A 15,252-nucleotide genomic window follows, 5' to 3' on the forward strand; every position below is an offset into this window, starting at 1 on the left:
CCCCCGAGGTGGGAGGGGATGTAAAATCCAAGGAAAGCCGCTTTCCTTCCAGACAAGTGACCTTTTCCAGCAGCATTCCAGCACTGCTTTCTCTGCCCCACGCTGATCAAGTCAAGACCTTCCCCGACTGGGCTTAATTTACCATCTGACTCCAAGCACCAAGTGCAGAGCCAGACAAGTGCTTTTGATCTGCCTCTTTGTTCAACAAGTGAAAGCTGAGTGAGGGGAAAACCAAATAAATGTGATTATTAAAAAGCCCTGCCCGTTCTTGGCAGGTGAGACTCGGTGTTTGTTCCTGGTTTGGGGTTGTTTTGTGAGGAATGAACGGGAACCTCCTGTTGGCATCACCTGAGATCTCCCTTTGGCCGTGAGGATGATCAGAGGGAGGGACCCCAGGAGGGAGAGGGACAGTTTATCCAGGCAGAGAGGGACAGGACAAGGGGGAATGGTTTTAAACTGACAGAGGGCAGGGTTAGATTGGAAATTGGGGGAAATTGTTCCCTGTGAGGGTGGGCAGGCCCTGGCACAGGTTGTCCAGAGAAGCTGTGGCTGCCCCTGGATCCCTGGAAGTGTCCAAGGCCAGGTTGGAGCAACCTGGGCTGGTGGAAGGTGTCCCTGCCCATGTCAGGGAGTGGCAACTGGATGATCTTTAAGGTCCCTTCCAACCCAACCCATTCTGTGATTTTATTAAGTACAAGACTCGCTGCTTTAACTAAAATAACATCAGAGACAGCTGAGCTTGAACCAGAACAGAGTCAAAAACCATCTCAAAACTGATACTAAATTTGATCTCCAGCACTGACTAGGGGGAATATTTTCACCCAGCTCTTTCTTAGGCAATTATTGAACTGGAAGTTAGTGAAAAAGTGAAGCATTCACACTTAATTTTTAATGGTAAGATCTCTGCAAGGAGCTTTGTAGGAGATGAAATTCATGTCCCATAGACATAGCAAACGTGCTTCCCACAACACAAAGTTTATTTATAAACCCCCTCCAGATTTTGTTAAAAAAAAAACCAAACAAACTACTAAATTTGAAAAGTTGCTGAAAGGAAATATTTCCCACTTGGAAAAAGAAAAGCCAACAGCCTAATGGAGCTACATTGGGAATTCCGGAGTCAGGTTGGGCAGTTCTGCACCGACACTTTGTCAGGAACGAAGGGAAGAACTGCTCGTTTCTGGCAGCAGAAATCAAGCAAGGTTGTACACTGACTGTTCATCTGTTCAAACTGCTGCCTTTAGTGATCTTGATTATTATTATTATTCATTCCCCTTTTTTGTTCATTCCCTACGAAGCAGCTTTAAAATCTCTGGAGCCGACACAGTTTGGGGTCTGTGTTCTTCCCTCTCTCAAGGCACCTCAGGATGCTTTGATGTCAAACAAGGGCTCTGCATTTTTATCCCTGGCAGTTAATGGTTTCCCACAGTATTTACTGCATGGAATTCTCAAGTACTTTTTTGCTCATCAGCCGTTTTAGGGGGATCTATCAACAAAATATTGGTGTTTGGTCTAAAGAAAGTCTGACCTGAGAGCTCTGATCTCCCTGAGATCTGGAGGTGCCTGCTCGTGTTGGTCGCTGGGATCTGCAGCAGCTGCCAAAACTTTAAATCCAAAAAGGGGGGAAAAAAATTCAGATCTGATGGCACTGAAAAAAAAAATAAAATCATTAATCTCTCCTACTTTCATTTTGTTCTTAGCTCATTTCCATTTGATGGTGTTCTTGCCACAGAACACCTAAAAAAATCAGGAAGAATACGAGGTTTTGTTCAAGAACAAAATTCTTGCCTTTTTTATAAATATAAACTTCATACATATAAATTCTTCTAGTGCCTAAAGGGGCTGATAAAAAGGAGGGAGAGGGGTTTTTTGTAAGGGCAGATGGTGACAGGACAGGAGGGAATGGTTTTAAACTGATTAGATATTGGGAAGGAATCCTTCCCTGTGAGGGACAATGGGAGCAGAGTGGCACCAACATCACTCTCCTGGCACTCAAACAGGGAGATTTTGGGGGCAAATTCCCACAAATCCCAGATTTCCTGGCTTGGCCATCACCTTTCCCTGGGTGTGCACAGCCCTGTTCTCACACACCTGAGCTGCCCAGGCCCCAGCGTGTTCCCAGCCTAAAGCCTTGATGAATAGGATTTAATTAATTTTAATTAATAGGATTTAATCCCAGGACTTCCAGGGCAGGCACATCCCCTTGGAGCGAGAACTTTTGAGGACTGGGAGGACACATCTCCCTGCAAACATATCCTGAAGCAAGACAAAGAAGAGGCTGAATATTTGGAAGACACCCAGCAGAGCAAAGCTCAGAATCACCTCAAGAAGGCCCCAAGTGGCTCAGATGATTTTAAAAACTGGGAAAAAAAACCAAACCAAACCAAACCAAACCATAACAAAACCTCTTCCAATCAGTTTATTCCCTCTGGTTTCATTATTTGCATTTAGCAAAAAAAGCCCTTAAGAAAAGAAGTCTTAAACCATCACATTTCAGCCACCCAGGCAAGAATGAACTTTTTCCCCCTCCCAAAAAAAGATTTGAAGCCACCTGGCTCATCTGACAAGTTTGAAGTTTATGGACTCGTACAAGTATTAAATTTATTATTATTAATATTGTGAGAAATCAGAAAAGCCTTCCTGCAGGCTTCTGGTAGGTACTGGGGAGCACAGAAAGGGGGAAAAAAAAGAGCAGCAACATTCAAATATAAAAAAAAAACCCCTCACATCTGATGAGATCCATGAGCATCATCAGTTCTGAGTCCAGAACTACTGAAGGGGTGAATGAGCTGCTTCCTACCAGAAATTCTGGAAAGAGATAGAATTTTAAATGAAAATACCCATGAAAATCTGGAAAAAGACAGAATTTTAAATGAAAATACCCATGAAATTCTGGAAAAAGACAGAATTTTAAATTAAAATATCTTATTTCACTGCCCTATGGGACTGACTTACCACATCCTACACAAAACACTTGCAGCTATGCAGGAATAATTAACCCTGGAGGAATTCTGCCAATCCACCAGTTTTTGGTGTCATTTCATCTCCCAAATTGCCAGTGTTTTGTTTGCTGCTTTTTCCTCAAGGTGTTTAAAAGAGCACTCTCACACCTCAGCATAAACCCAGCTGGTAAAAACTGAATTATAGAGAATAAAATAATTATTTTGAGACGCTGCAAACTGCCTGGGTGATCACACCAACACCAGAAAGAGAGTTACAGTTCCTTCAAGAGCCTGCATTTTTATCACTAAAGATGTTTTTTTTTTGTTATCTACCTTATTTATTACAAATCGAACAGCTACAAGGAATAAAATGGTGCAGCAAAAAATCCAGCAGCGTTTTTAAGTGACATTTTCTTCCTTCTCTGCAACATCAAGGACAGCAATTTAAAGGAACTGAGCCCTCCAGTGTAAATCAGAGTTAAACTCAGGGATCAGAATTCCCTGGGAGCAACAAAAACACTGCTTGTGATCCTGCAAGCCCCTTTCCCCAGGTTATCTGTGTCTTTAAAAGGCATTTTCCACACTTCACTCACTGGATTTTTGGTGTCAAACACACTCATTAAAAAAGGATGTGCAGACACAGAAAGAAAACTGGATATATTTCTGGATGGAAAAGGGCACTGGGTGTGTTTTCTCCATCACAGCCAAACCTTTAAAGAGCATCAGGTATTAGAAAATACTCTGGGACTGAAAACAGAGTAAAAAATAGGTGTTCTTGTTGGACACAGACAGGATCCCTTGACTGCATTTCCTCTTTTCCATATAAAAAAGAAGTTTATCTGTAATTTATCATTTATATTTGGGTAAGACAATCCCTTCAGGAGGAGAACAACAAGCTGCTTTTCCTACTGAAAATATCTTTCCTAAATCCACTCCAGCAGAAAGTCTCCCAAGCCCTGCAGAAGGAATCCACCTGTTTTGCAGCCACGAGGCTGAAAGCAGCAAAAAAATGAGAAGTAAAAACCTCCTGGAATTTATTCTACTTTTAAAATAATAATAATAACAATAATAATAATAAAAAGAAAACAACAGTAAAATTCCCAAAAGTCTTCTGGAGAAGAAACTGGAGTTTGTGCAGCCTGTGGCACAAATGTCCCTGTTAAATGTAGATATTATTGTGACTTTCAGTGGCCGTCAGGAACTTCTTCAACATCTTGGTGCTCTCAGATGCATCCTGGAAAAGGGGAGAGGTGCTCAGCATTAGCCACATTCCTGGGAACAAAACCAACCCCTCCCCAAAAAAACCCCACTATTCCCATTTTTATTCCTCTGAATAGCAGTTTTTATTAAAATATTAAGTGGATTAAAAGAGTGACTGTGAGCAAAACCTGCTCGAGGCTCCACAGGAATTTTCAGTTCAGCCCTAAAATGGGATTATTTTGCCTCCCTCCTCACTTGGACAGCAGAGGAAGAACCTGTGGATTTGTTTTTGTTCTCCTTCATAGTTGAAATATTTATGTATAGTCAGATTTATTCAGCAAAGCAGAACAAGCTGTCCTGAAAAAAATTAAATCTCTCTCACTGAAATCTGTATTTTTCTGCCTTTCCACTTGGAATCCTCCCCAACAGCAGAATTCAAAGGGTGAAAGACAGACCAAAATAACCCAGTAATTATGAAATGTGGTTTTTTTGGTTCATTTTTTATTTTTTTTTACCTTGACCAAACTCTTGAGGACTTCAGAAGAAAGCAGAGGCTTGAAGGCCTCAATTGTCACCGTGTCCAGCTTGATGACGTCAGTGTAGCACTGGTAGAGCACTGCAGGGATCTGCCACACCTGGCAGTAACTCAAAACTAAAGCAAAAACAGAAGAAAAATGGGGGTTTGATTCCAGCAGAGAAGGGATCTCAGCTCTGAGTGTAAAAATGGCAACTTGGAAGGGGTGGAAGTTTATAAAGGAACTGCTCCAGCCACCCCTCATCTCACAGAAAAAAAACCCCAAAAAACAGTTGGTGTCTCTTCCTGGCAAATATTTTAACTGGAAACTGTGTGTTAGTGGTAAATAAACTGGGTATAAACTGGAAAATGTGTATTGTTGGTAAATGAAAATACTGTTTTTCCTCATGTTGCTGTTAATTGATTCTAAAGTAAAAGCTGGGGGGGGGGGGTGTTATTGGATTAAATAATAAAACTGGAGCTAAATTTTGCCTGAGGCCAATCAGAAGCATTTTGAAACATCACCTCTAACACACAGAAAGAAATTTATGAGCTTTTACTTTGGATGCTCAGATGAAAGTAATTCTTAATAAAACCCACTTAATTGTAAATAACTGGAATTGTAAATAACTGGAATCGTAAATAATTGGAACTGTAAATAAGTGGAACTGTAAATAATTGCCAAATACCAGCAGCAGGGAGATCCCTCACAATGTTGGGCTGTTCCAGCAGTGGGCAGCAAACCTGCTCCTGGAATTCTTTGGTCTTCAAGGCTTTCAGGAACGGAGATGCAAGCGTTAAAGTGGATTCCTGAGTTTTGTAATCAGCCACGGGGCACGTGGAGAGGATGGTTACCTGCAACCCTTCCTTCTGCATCGAGCCAAAAACCTGGGATTGAAAGAAAAACACATCAGGAAAATTTATCTTAAAAAAAAAACAAAACTAATATTAATTTTAATTTCAGTGCAAAGGGCGGTTTAACTCAGGTTTGCAGGACAATTTGGATCGGAAATTTTCAGGCAGAAATTTCTGCTCTGGGGATGGATATTAAAAAAAAAAAAAAAAAACAAAAAACAAAAAAACCCCCAAACCACCCAAAAGAACAGCTAAAATGTTTTCACCAAGTCTAGTGATTTTCTGGAGGGTTTTTTTTTTAGGTTTTCAGCACTTTCTGTTCAATCTGCAAATATCTCAATTCGTGGTGATTGTGGGAAGAAAAAGGACTCCAAATGAAAGCAGGCAGCTCACTGAGCTGCAGGGCCTTTGAGGTGGAAATTGTGCCTTCCAGCTCTTCTACAACATCCCAAGAGCCTTTATCTTAAACACTTTATTTTAAATACTCAGATTTTATTTAATTCAAGCCGAGTGGAGAAAGAGAAGTTGAGATAAATGGTGCTTTGGAGGCACCTCCCTCCTTGTGGAGGGCACAGAACACCCCCATGAACAGACACCCCCCATGGGGATCCTCCCCACAGGTTTGGTTGGTTGATCCCTTGGCAGCTGCACAAAATGCAGATGTGTTCCCACTTTTTTTTTTTGGAAGGAAAGATCCTCCAGGAGCTGAAATGCAGCTGGAAGAAGCCATGGGAAAATTAAAGCCACACGGGGGAAAAGGGGGTTGGAAAATTGAGATTGTCCAAAAGATGTAACAGTAAAATCTGGGCATTTGCTGGATATTTAAACAAAGAAAGCCACTGGGGAAAAGTTATTTCCAACACTGGCACGTTCAGATTATCAGAGAAAAGGTCCCTGCACTAAGCTGGAGATCCCCACCCCTAAGATTTCATCACTCAGTTTGTTGCCCTGCCAGTTTTACCTTCTCGAGCCACTGGAACTGCTGATCCTCAGCCACGTAGCAACTGCACTGGCACAATAAAACCTTAAAAAAATAAAAGAATGGTGTAAGCAAATGGTTTAAAAAGCCCAACAACAGCTCATAATCACATATAGAAGTGATGTGGCTGCAGACAACAGCTTGTAAAGTTATTTGGAGGGGTTTTTTAACTCTATTTCAACAAGGATTTGTCACTTTGGACTGAGCTTCACACAGCAGTTTTAGTGAGCACCAACCCTTGAGATTATTTATGAGATCCATCCAAGCTCAATGGCCAAAACTGCTCCTGCTTTAACAGAGCTAAATATTTCATTTAACAGAGCTAAAACCCCCTCACTTGAACAAATGTTTGAGCCACTCACCGTGGGGTCTGATATCAATCTGTAGAACAGACAGAAGGAATCGGTGGGGAGGACGCTGGTGGTGCTGGATGTTCGACACCACTCGTTCCAGAGCTTCACAACTCCAACCACCTCCCAGCACACAGAATCCAGAATGAAAGAGGACAGGAAAGCTGCAAAACCCCCAGTAATTACTGTTAATTTATAAGTAGTGAAATCTCCGCTGTGCAAATATATTCATCAATCGAATTCCTGCCAATAGCTGCAGAAGACAGATCCAGAATGTCTATCAGCATTTTCCCAGGAAAAACCTGAACAAAATCCAAACAAGTTAACTTGGATATGAAACAAATGCCATCTAAATGGGACACAAATGCAAGCAAGGCGTAAAACCTCTTCATGCCCACGGGGAAAGAGTTACCAAAAAAACCCCTCAAGTTTAAGGGTGTGTGGGAAAGGCAGAGGGTGTTTTGAGCCTCTAGGTCTAAGGAGTAAATAACCACATCAAAAGAGGGCATTTGGAACAAGCGAGGAACTGGAATGTGAAAAAGGGACTGACTGAGCGAAAAACCAAAAGTTTAACACCCCCACCAAAAAAAAACCACAACAAACAAACACTGCTCATGAGAAATTAAAGAAATTACAACTTACTGACCCGCATTTGACAGATCCCTGTTTCACAAGACTAGACTGCACTGAGGAACTCACTACTATTAGCAGAAAACTTCTGCCAATTAAAGGATAAAAATCTCCAGCAGAGTTTTACCAAACAAAAGTCAGGTAAACGGAAAAAGGGGCTGTCCAAAATAAAATCCCAACCCCAAACGTACTTGGCTTCTGCCCTTCAACTGAAAACAAGATCAATTTTCATGAGGAATAAAGAGCTGGAACAAAAAGCGTGTTTTTTCACGTACAAAGTTCATCTCTCTCTGGACAACTCGGCTGTCCCTGGGTTAAAACTCTGCTCCCAAATGAGGAGCTGGACATGCAGTACCCAAAGGGGGTTTACAGGAGGGGTGGAGAGGGACTTTTCACCATGACATGGAGTGAATGGACAAGAAGGAACGGCCTTAAGCTGAAGAAGGGCAGGGTTAGATGGGATACCGGGAAAGAACTCTTCCCTGTGACGGTGGGGAGGGGCTGGGATAGAATTCCCAGAGAAGCTGTGGCTGCCCCTGGATCCCTGGAAGTGTCCCAGGCCAGGCTGGACGGGGCTTGGAGCCACCTGGGCTGGTGGAAGGTTCCACCTTCCCACCTCCCGCCCCCACACGGCCCAGCAGCGTGTCTGGTCCCCACTCGGGCCGGTCCCACACCCACCTGCCGCGTTCCGCCCGATGGCCACGACGAACCGGGAGCACACCAAGGGCTCCGGGGCCAGCCCGCTCCACAGCACATCGACCTCCCTGCGGGGACAACCACACAGCGCCCCGATGCTGGGAGGGACCCGCCAGCATCACCCAGCCCAATCCAACCCCCGGCCCTGCCCAAGGACACCCCAACACTCCCCCCTGTCCCTCAGAGCGTTGCCCAAACGCTCCTGGAGCTCTGGCAGCCTTGGGGCCGTGCCCACTGCCCTGGGGAGCCTGGGCAGTGCCAACCACCCTCTGGGGGAAGAACCTTGTCCCGACCCCCGCCCTCAGCAGCGCTGCCCCCTCCCCGCCCGGAGCCGCCCCCGCACCTTTTCTTCTCCAGCTCCCTGCGGATCTCGCGGTCCTCGGGGGTCTCCTCCCTCTCCTCCTCCTCCTCGTCCAGCCCGGCCCGGGACGGGGCCACCACCACCTCCCCGAAGAAGGTCGCCATGGCCGCCCCGCGCCTGCGCGGCCCCGCCCCGGGACACACGGCGGGATCACGGGATCTTCCGCGGGGGAAGGGACATTCCCGTCCCCCGGATCGGGATCGTCCGCGGGGGAAGGGACATTCCCGTCCCCCGGACCGGGATCGTCCGCGGGGGAAGGAACATTCCTGTCCCCCGGACCGGGATCGTCCGCGGGGGAAGGGGCATTCCCGTCCCCCAGAGCCGCCCTCACCCCGCGGGATCGCCCCGAGCCGCCTCCCCGAGCGGCGCCTTCACCGCCCGGGGCAGCTCGGTACTGTCCTTACCCACCCTTCCCGAAGGAATTTCCCCAAATATCCCATCTGACCCCGCCCGGCTCCACGTGAGGCCGTCTCGCCTCCTGTCCCTTGTTCACCGGGAGCAGAGCCCGACCCCCCCCCGCTCCCCCCTCCTGGCAGGGACTTGCAGAGCCAGAAGGTCCCCCCTGAGCCTCCTTTTCTCCAGGCTGAGCCCCCCCAGCTCCCTCAGCCCCTCCTGCTGCTCCAGCCTCTTCCCAGCTCCCTTCCCTTCCCTGCACACGCTCCAGCCCCTCAGTGTTCACCACCAGCACCCTCAGGGCCTTTCCCATCCCCTCTTATCCCAGGCTGGAGCATTCCTGGGGTTGTTCTGACCCCAAGGCCCTCGGACAGGTTGCAAAGAAGAGCACAGTGACATGACGGGTGTATGAACAGCTTTACTTTGGTCCACTAATAATAACATGTACATCATAAAAGTCTCCAATACTAAAGAATTTTGATTCCTTTATGATTCTGTCCTGCACTTTCTTACTGTTTCCCTCCGTTCAATGCTGCCTGTTCGCTATCACAGATTCAGGTCCTGCTTTAAAACAAACAAAAACACCCTCCAAAGTCATATTAAATAAAAAGATCCTACTTTTACATTGCTTTACTTCCCTGAGTACAGCTGGACCAAACCAAGAACGCTGACTGACTAAAACGACCAGGAAGGTGAAAGAACTGCCAGTTCTGCCAAGAGTCAGCACGCTCATTTAAATAAATTAAAAATAAATAAACTCTCAGAAGCTCAAAGGGTCAAAAAAAATCCCTTTCCAGTTTAACCATTTCCCTTCCCACTGGCTCTTTGGAACCTGTCTGTGTGTATTAAAATTAGGAAATAAAAAGCAGCATGTGCTTTGCTTGGAAAACATAAGTGTTAGGGTCCCTAAGCCAGTGATTCCCTCTGGGATACACAAATCCTGAGGAGAAAACCTTCTCCCAAAACTCTCAGGGATCACCAGGAACACGTGTGAGTGCAGGATTGACAAGACACACCATCTGTGAAAGGGTGAGAAAAGAAAACCAGCTTAGTAAATCTAAGCCTGAACTAGAAATACAAACCTCCCAGCCCAGTTTCAGCTGTTTATAAACTGGAAATTAATAAACACTCTGCCCGTCCCTTCAGAGCTCCTGTACCAGCATCTCTTCCCATGGTGGAGGTTGCACTCCACAGGACACTGATCCCAAGCAGCTGCTGAACAATGCAGTTCATGGAAAACAGAAAAGTACCAGTGGACTTAACTCTCTCTTTTTAACAAAGTTTGCCCCTAAAAGGCAAGATACACAAAACCACCTTGAAACTTCACCACTAAACACAACCGTGTTTTTGTGTTTTCGAAACGAAATAACCAATCCAGATAAATATTTATCTTGAATTTACAAAATTCTGTTTGTGCCCTTTTCAGGGCTATGCCCTAAATAAAATTTCCCCGGGGCAAAAATGATTTCAACTTAAGGCTATTTTTGAACTTCAGATCGAAGCTTTAAAGGAAAAAAAAAAAAAAACAACAAAAAAAGAGTATTTCTCTGTGCTGAGATAATGTTCTGGAAAGCAGAGTGATGTGCTGGTAAATTCACAGTATCAGTGAGGTGGTTGTTGAAGTGTCTCTCTCACTGACTGATTCCCTTCTCCATGACCCATTTGTGCAGGGAGTTCTGCATTAACGACTGTGGTTGTCCAGCTGCACTGACTTTTCATCCCCAAGCCCTTCCAGATCCTGTCACCAGTCCAATCTGCTGGAAAACCAACTCATAAACCTGCGTTTCAGTTGGGCTGGGATAAATCTGATATTCTAATTATAACACACCTTCTATTGAACAACGAGATCAGGAACTGCAAAGTTTTCCAAGTGTAGGGAAAAGGAACCTGCAGAGAGGGAGGAGGAAAACTGGAGTGGGGAAGGACAGAGATTCCCTGGCTCCCACCAGCACAACTCCAAGGAAAATTATGAATTGAGAGTTTTGCTGTGTGTTCTCACTGTTAACACCTGTTCAAGCAGGAACCTGCACCTTTTTCCTGGGGGAAATTTTCTATTTTCTACAAAGAATTCTTTTCCTGTCAACAAAAGCCACCTCAAACATTCTGGAAACAGGAGATGGACTGCAGTGATGAGAAACTGGAAAGGTTTAATCAGTGGGAAATCTAACATTCAAGCACTCGAAACACGGAGGAACAACAGTAGCAAAAAGGTCTGGAATGTCAGAATCCTCCACCTCAACCTTTCCACGCATAAAGAAAACAGAACAAAGTGTTTTGTTTGGTTTTTTTTTTTTTTTTTTTCTGTTTTATAAAGAAAACACACAAAAACCCTTCGGCCCAAGAGTTTTCACCTGCATGTCATAATCTTCAAAGTTTACAGTATAGAAGTCACATTAATGATCAAAGTACTACCTGTCAGCAGAACCCTCCTCACCAGCACCAAGAGCCTCTGGAATTGGCGAATTCACCTCTTCACTGGTAACTGGGCATCCATAATGGAAGTAAAGAACATTTCCACATCTGCACTGAACCGAGTTGTGAAGTTATCAGCCCCCTCACTCCTCCTCTGATGCAAGGTTTGCATCCAACCAGGTTTTTCTGGTGTGTGTACTGTTACTTAGAAGCCTGTTGCTATTGCAGATGATTTCACACAGCATTGAGAGATGTCTGAAATCTGTTCTTGAATGTTGCATGACCTAGGTAGTATTTCATTGCAGCACCCATAACAATAATACTCAACATACTGCTATTAACCTGTTTGCAGTGTTTTTAACATCTTTTTAACTCTTGTTATATGTAATAAAATACCAGTAAAGACAAAAAAAAATTGCCCCTATAATGAGGCACATTTTGGCATCTGTGCTAAATGCTGCTACATGGGCAGGCAAGTGCAAGTCAAAAAATACGAAAAGGAGAAAAAGTCATCGTCAGCTAAATCACATTCGTAACTTTTTCATAGAAAAATATAAATATATTCCCTGAAATGTAGGACGAAGAAGAGCCAGCAGCCGTCGGAGGAGTTTCTAGTGCTATTACCATTAAAAAAAAAAAACAAACAAAAAAACAAACAACAACAAAATAATGACAACCCAAAAGAAACAAAAAAAGGGGGTGTGGTGGTGGTGCTGGCTTTCCTTGGTTAAGGTCACGTGTCGCCGCCGCCGTCATCGTCGCCGTCGTGGTACCGCACAGTCCTCCTGCCCCCGCTCCGCGTGCGCATCCTGGAGCGCCGCCTGGCCCCCCGGCCTCGGGGGGATTCCACCTCCTCCCACTCGTCCTGCTCCTGGCTGGCTTTCCAGCGTTTCCTCCGCTGGGTTCTCCTGGAAGGCCTCAGGGAGTTGGGGACGGGGGTTTCTTTCCTGCCGGTTCTGGGTTTCCTTTTCCTCTTCCTGGTGTCCGTGGTGTCGCTGCACGCGCTGTTGGCAGTCCCGGAGTCCGAGTCGGAGGAGCAGTTGAAGCTGCCTTTGGAACTTCCCGCGGTCCCAGGTGCTTCCACGTCCTCTGACACTGAGCTTTTCTCCTCATTCTTCCCCCTGCTTTCGGATTCTGCCGTTTCTTTGGAGCCAGCCAACCGTTTGGATCTTTTGGAAGAAGCTCGAGATTTTTTATTTGCTGCCACTCGGGGAGTTTTAGTCTTGGGTTTAGCTACGTCAGAATCCACCTCCTCCTCGGAGTTACTCGTACAGTGGTTGTGGGCTGAGGCTGCTTTCCTAGAAACCCCCCAGCTCCCCCCATTTTCCACCCTGTGGTTGGTGGAATTCTCCTCGGAAGAGTCACAGTCCAGATTATTCAGCACCCCAGCACAGGCTGATTTACGAGCCTGCCCGCGGTCCTGCTTTGGAGTCTCTGCCTCCCAGTCAGTCCTTTCATTCTCAGACTCACTGATATATTTCCTTTTAGGAGCAGATGACTCAGGGCAGGGAGGTTTTTTCCTGCCAGAAAACTGCTCTTTCTCGTTCTCAGACCTCAGAGAAGTATCATCCTCCAAGCTATCCACGAGTTTCTTCCTGCACCCCCCGGGTGCTGCGGCACCTTGGAGCTGCTTCCGGCTCTTCCTCCCCGTGCAATCGCTCTCGGAGCTCGACAATTCCTCCTTGGCATCGCTCAGGATCTTGATTTTGTTGGCTGCCAGGGTGGCACACCTGCGGGGGTTCTTCTTCTTGTTGGACATCTTGATGTGCTTCTTGTAGTTGATGATGCAGGTCCTGCTCCTCAGCACTTTCCTGCTCGGTTCCGTCTCCTCGCCGGCCGATTCTGCAAAATTAAAATGGAAAAGTTGTTTTTAATCCCTCACAGCCCCTGAGATAATCAGTTTATTAACTTTACACTCTGGTTTCACATGCAGAGAGATTTAAACCCTTCAGTGACTTAAGGGACTTAAACACTCAGACTGCTGCTGACAGTCAATCTTCCACTCAGCAGTTGGATTTTTAACACACAGCTTCTGATGTTGGGCTTTAAAACCTATTTTCCATCTGTAAATCCTGTGAACGATGCTGTGTGAAGATCAACGGTAAAGAATTATTCATATGTCTCAATTAAAATCAAAAGCAGAAGTTTTTGAAGTGAAATTAAAAAAAAAAAAAAAAAAAGAGGGAAAAGTTATGGGACGTAAATTCCAGCACCAGTACTAACAACTTCTTCATACACCAAGTCTGGTCCTTATTTCAATGTAAATCATGTAATACTCAGTATATTCTTATTTTGACACTGCCAAAGGATAATTCATCTCCTGCTGAATACTGCAAAATATTCTATAAAAAGTGAATTCATTCACAGATTAAAAAAAAAATGAAGGGTTAAATCTCCAATTATACCCTCTCCTCCAATATTATTATCACTAAAGTTTAAAGAGTGACAGAATATTAAATCTATATTTTGTATCCAAGACCTTAAATTGAGAATAAATCTGTTTGATAAAAGTTCAGTTGAATTCATCCTGAATTCAAAGCTGCAAAAAGGGACAAAAAAGGAAGAAAAAGGGGGAATATTAAACCAACTGCCCACAAAAACTGGGAGAGAGATGGGGAATTTCTGCCCACCGAGCTGGCCTGGAGTTCATCATTAACTCCAAACCTGGAATACAGGGTAGGAAAATCCAGCCAGAGCTCCATCAGCTCATCTGCATTTTATATATTAAAATATATTTAAACCCCTCCCCAAAGTAAAGCTTCCACATAAATTGTTTAGCTGGTTAATTGTGCACTGTATATATATATATATATATATATATATGTATATATATGTGTACTCACACATGTAAATGTCTAAAATATACACATTTATTTGAAAATAGGTATTATATAAATACAAATGTGCCTATATATGTATTTAAATAAAATATGTATTTTAATAAAAGCCTATATATGTGTTTAAATAAATATTTATATATGTATTGTAAATAAAAATTTAAATAAAGGAAAACAGATATTATATAAATACAAATGTGCCTATATATGTATTTAAAGAAATTTAAAGGACCTGAAATGAGGTGCCAAAGAAGCTTGAGAATGGAAATGTTACCAAAAGCTGTAAATTCCTACTAAATCAAGTATATGTACAAATATCTTCCCTCTTTGTTGTATGAAGTCTCAAAGTAATGGTCCAGGACTCCAAAAAACTCCTCCCCCCCCAATTTTCTTCTCCTCCCAATTTTCCAGCTGGATCCTTTCCCACTGCTAATGATAAAAAAGTATGTTTAGCACATATAAAACTTAAGATTTTTAAATTCAACTTCAGAGATAATGATTTTCTTCTCAAGATTTTTAAGGTAGTTTAGACCAAGCTCCAAATATTCTTTCAAATTCCAAATCAGGACTAATTCCCTGATAAAACAGACAAATAATGTACAGGACCTGTTTTAAGCATTGTTGTGATAATCTTAAAAAAAAAAAAAAACAACAAAAACCCAAACCCCAACTGTCCAAATCACAGCACACACAAATATTTGAGTGACAGACAAAAAAAAAATACCCAAAATTAAAGAATTTAGCTTTTTGAAACAAGTGAAATGATAAATCTGACTTCAAGCCTGTTTTGAGGATTCTGACAGATCAAAATCCAGATGTCAAACCAAGTGGCAGGTTCTGGTGCCCACCAGGGACGTGAGAGTAACGAAAACACCTCCCAATCCAATTTGTTTTGAAAATAAATTATCAATATTTTGAAAATAAATTATCAATAAAATGACTGCTTTAAATCCAGGCCAGCACAGAAAATTTTCAACAGGAAATTCAGATCATCTTTACCCACAAACCGAGGGCAAGAAAACTACAAACCAGAAGGTTTTGGTTACTGAAATTCTCTAATCAGGTCCCAGAGATTTTCCTCTGTCA

The 15,252-nt window shown here is 43.8% G+C and overlaps 2 protein-coding genes across 2 annotated transcripts in view; both read right to left on the reverse strand.

Annotated features, from left to right (window-relative positions):
* Window positions 1-3,863: 3,863 nt before the first annotated feature.
* On the reverse strand, window positions 3,864-8,656 carry PSMG1 (proteasome assembly chaperone 1). Its single transcript, XM_027909273.1, has 8 exons — window positions 8,507-8,656; window positions 8,146-8,231; window positions 6,850-7,001; window positions 6,470-6,532; window positions 5,343-5,541; window positions 4,655-4,791; window positions 4,021-4,173; window positions 3,864-3,989 (listed from the first exon to the last, which is right to left on the reverse strand). Exons 1-7 carry the CDS (start codon window positions 8,626-8,628, stop codon window positions 4,099-4,101), a joined length of 834 nt encoding a protein of 277 aa, XP_027765074.1. The 5' UTR covers window positions 8,629-8,656; the 3' UTR covers window positions 3,864-3,989; window positions 4,021-4,098.
* Window positions 8,657-10,453: 1,797 nt separating this feature from the next.
* The window catches only part of BRWD1 (bromodomain and WD repeat domain containing 1), a 40,229-nt gene continuing 35,430 nt past the window's right edge, over window positions 10,454-15,252 (reverse strand). The window contains exon 44 of the mRNA XM_027909272.1: window positions 10,454-13,171. Within this exon, the coding sequence (XP_027765073.1) occupies window positions 12,063-13,171 (1,109 nt within the window). The 3' untranslated portion in view covers window positions 10,454-12,062. The remainder of the gene's footprint in view (window positions 13,172-15,252) is intronic.

Source organism: Empidonax traillii, unplaced genomic scaffold (assembly GCF_003031625.1).
Source record: "Empidonax traillii isolate 1590-97213 ecotype Southwest subspecies unplaced genomic scaffold, ASM303162v1 scaffold2026:size82458, whole genome shotgun sequence".
NCBI lineage: Eukaryota > Metazoa > Chordata > Aves > Passeriformes > Tyrannidae > Empidonax > Empidonax traillii.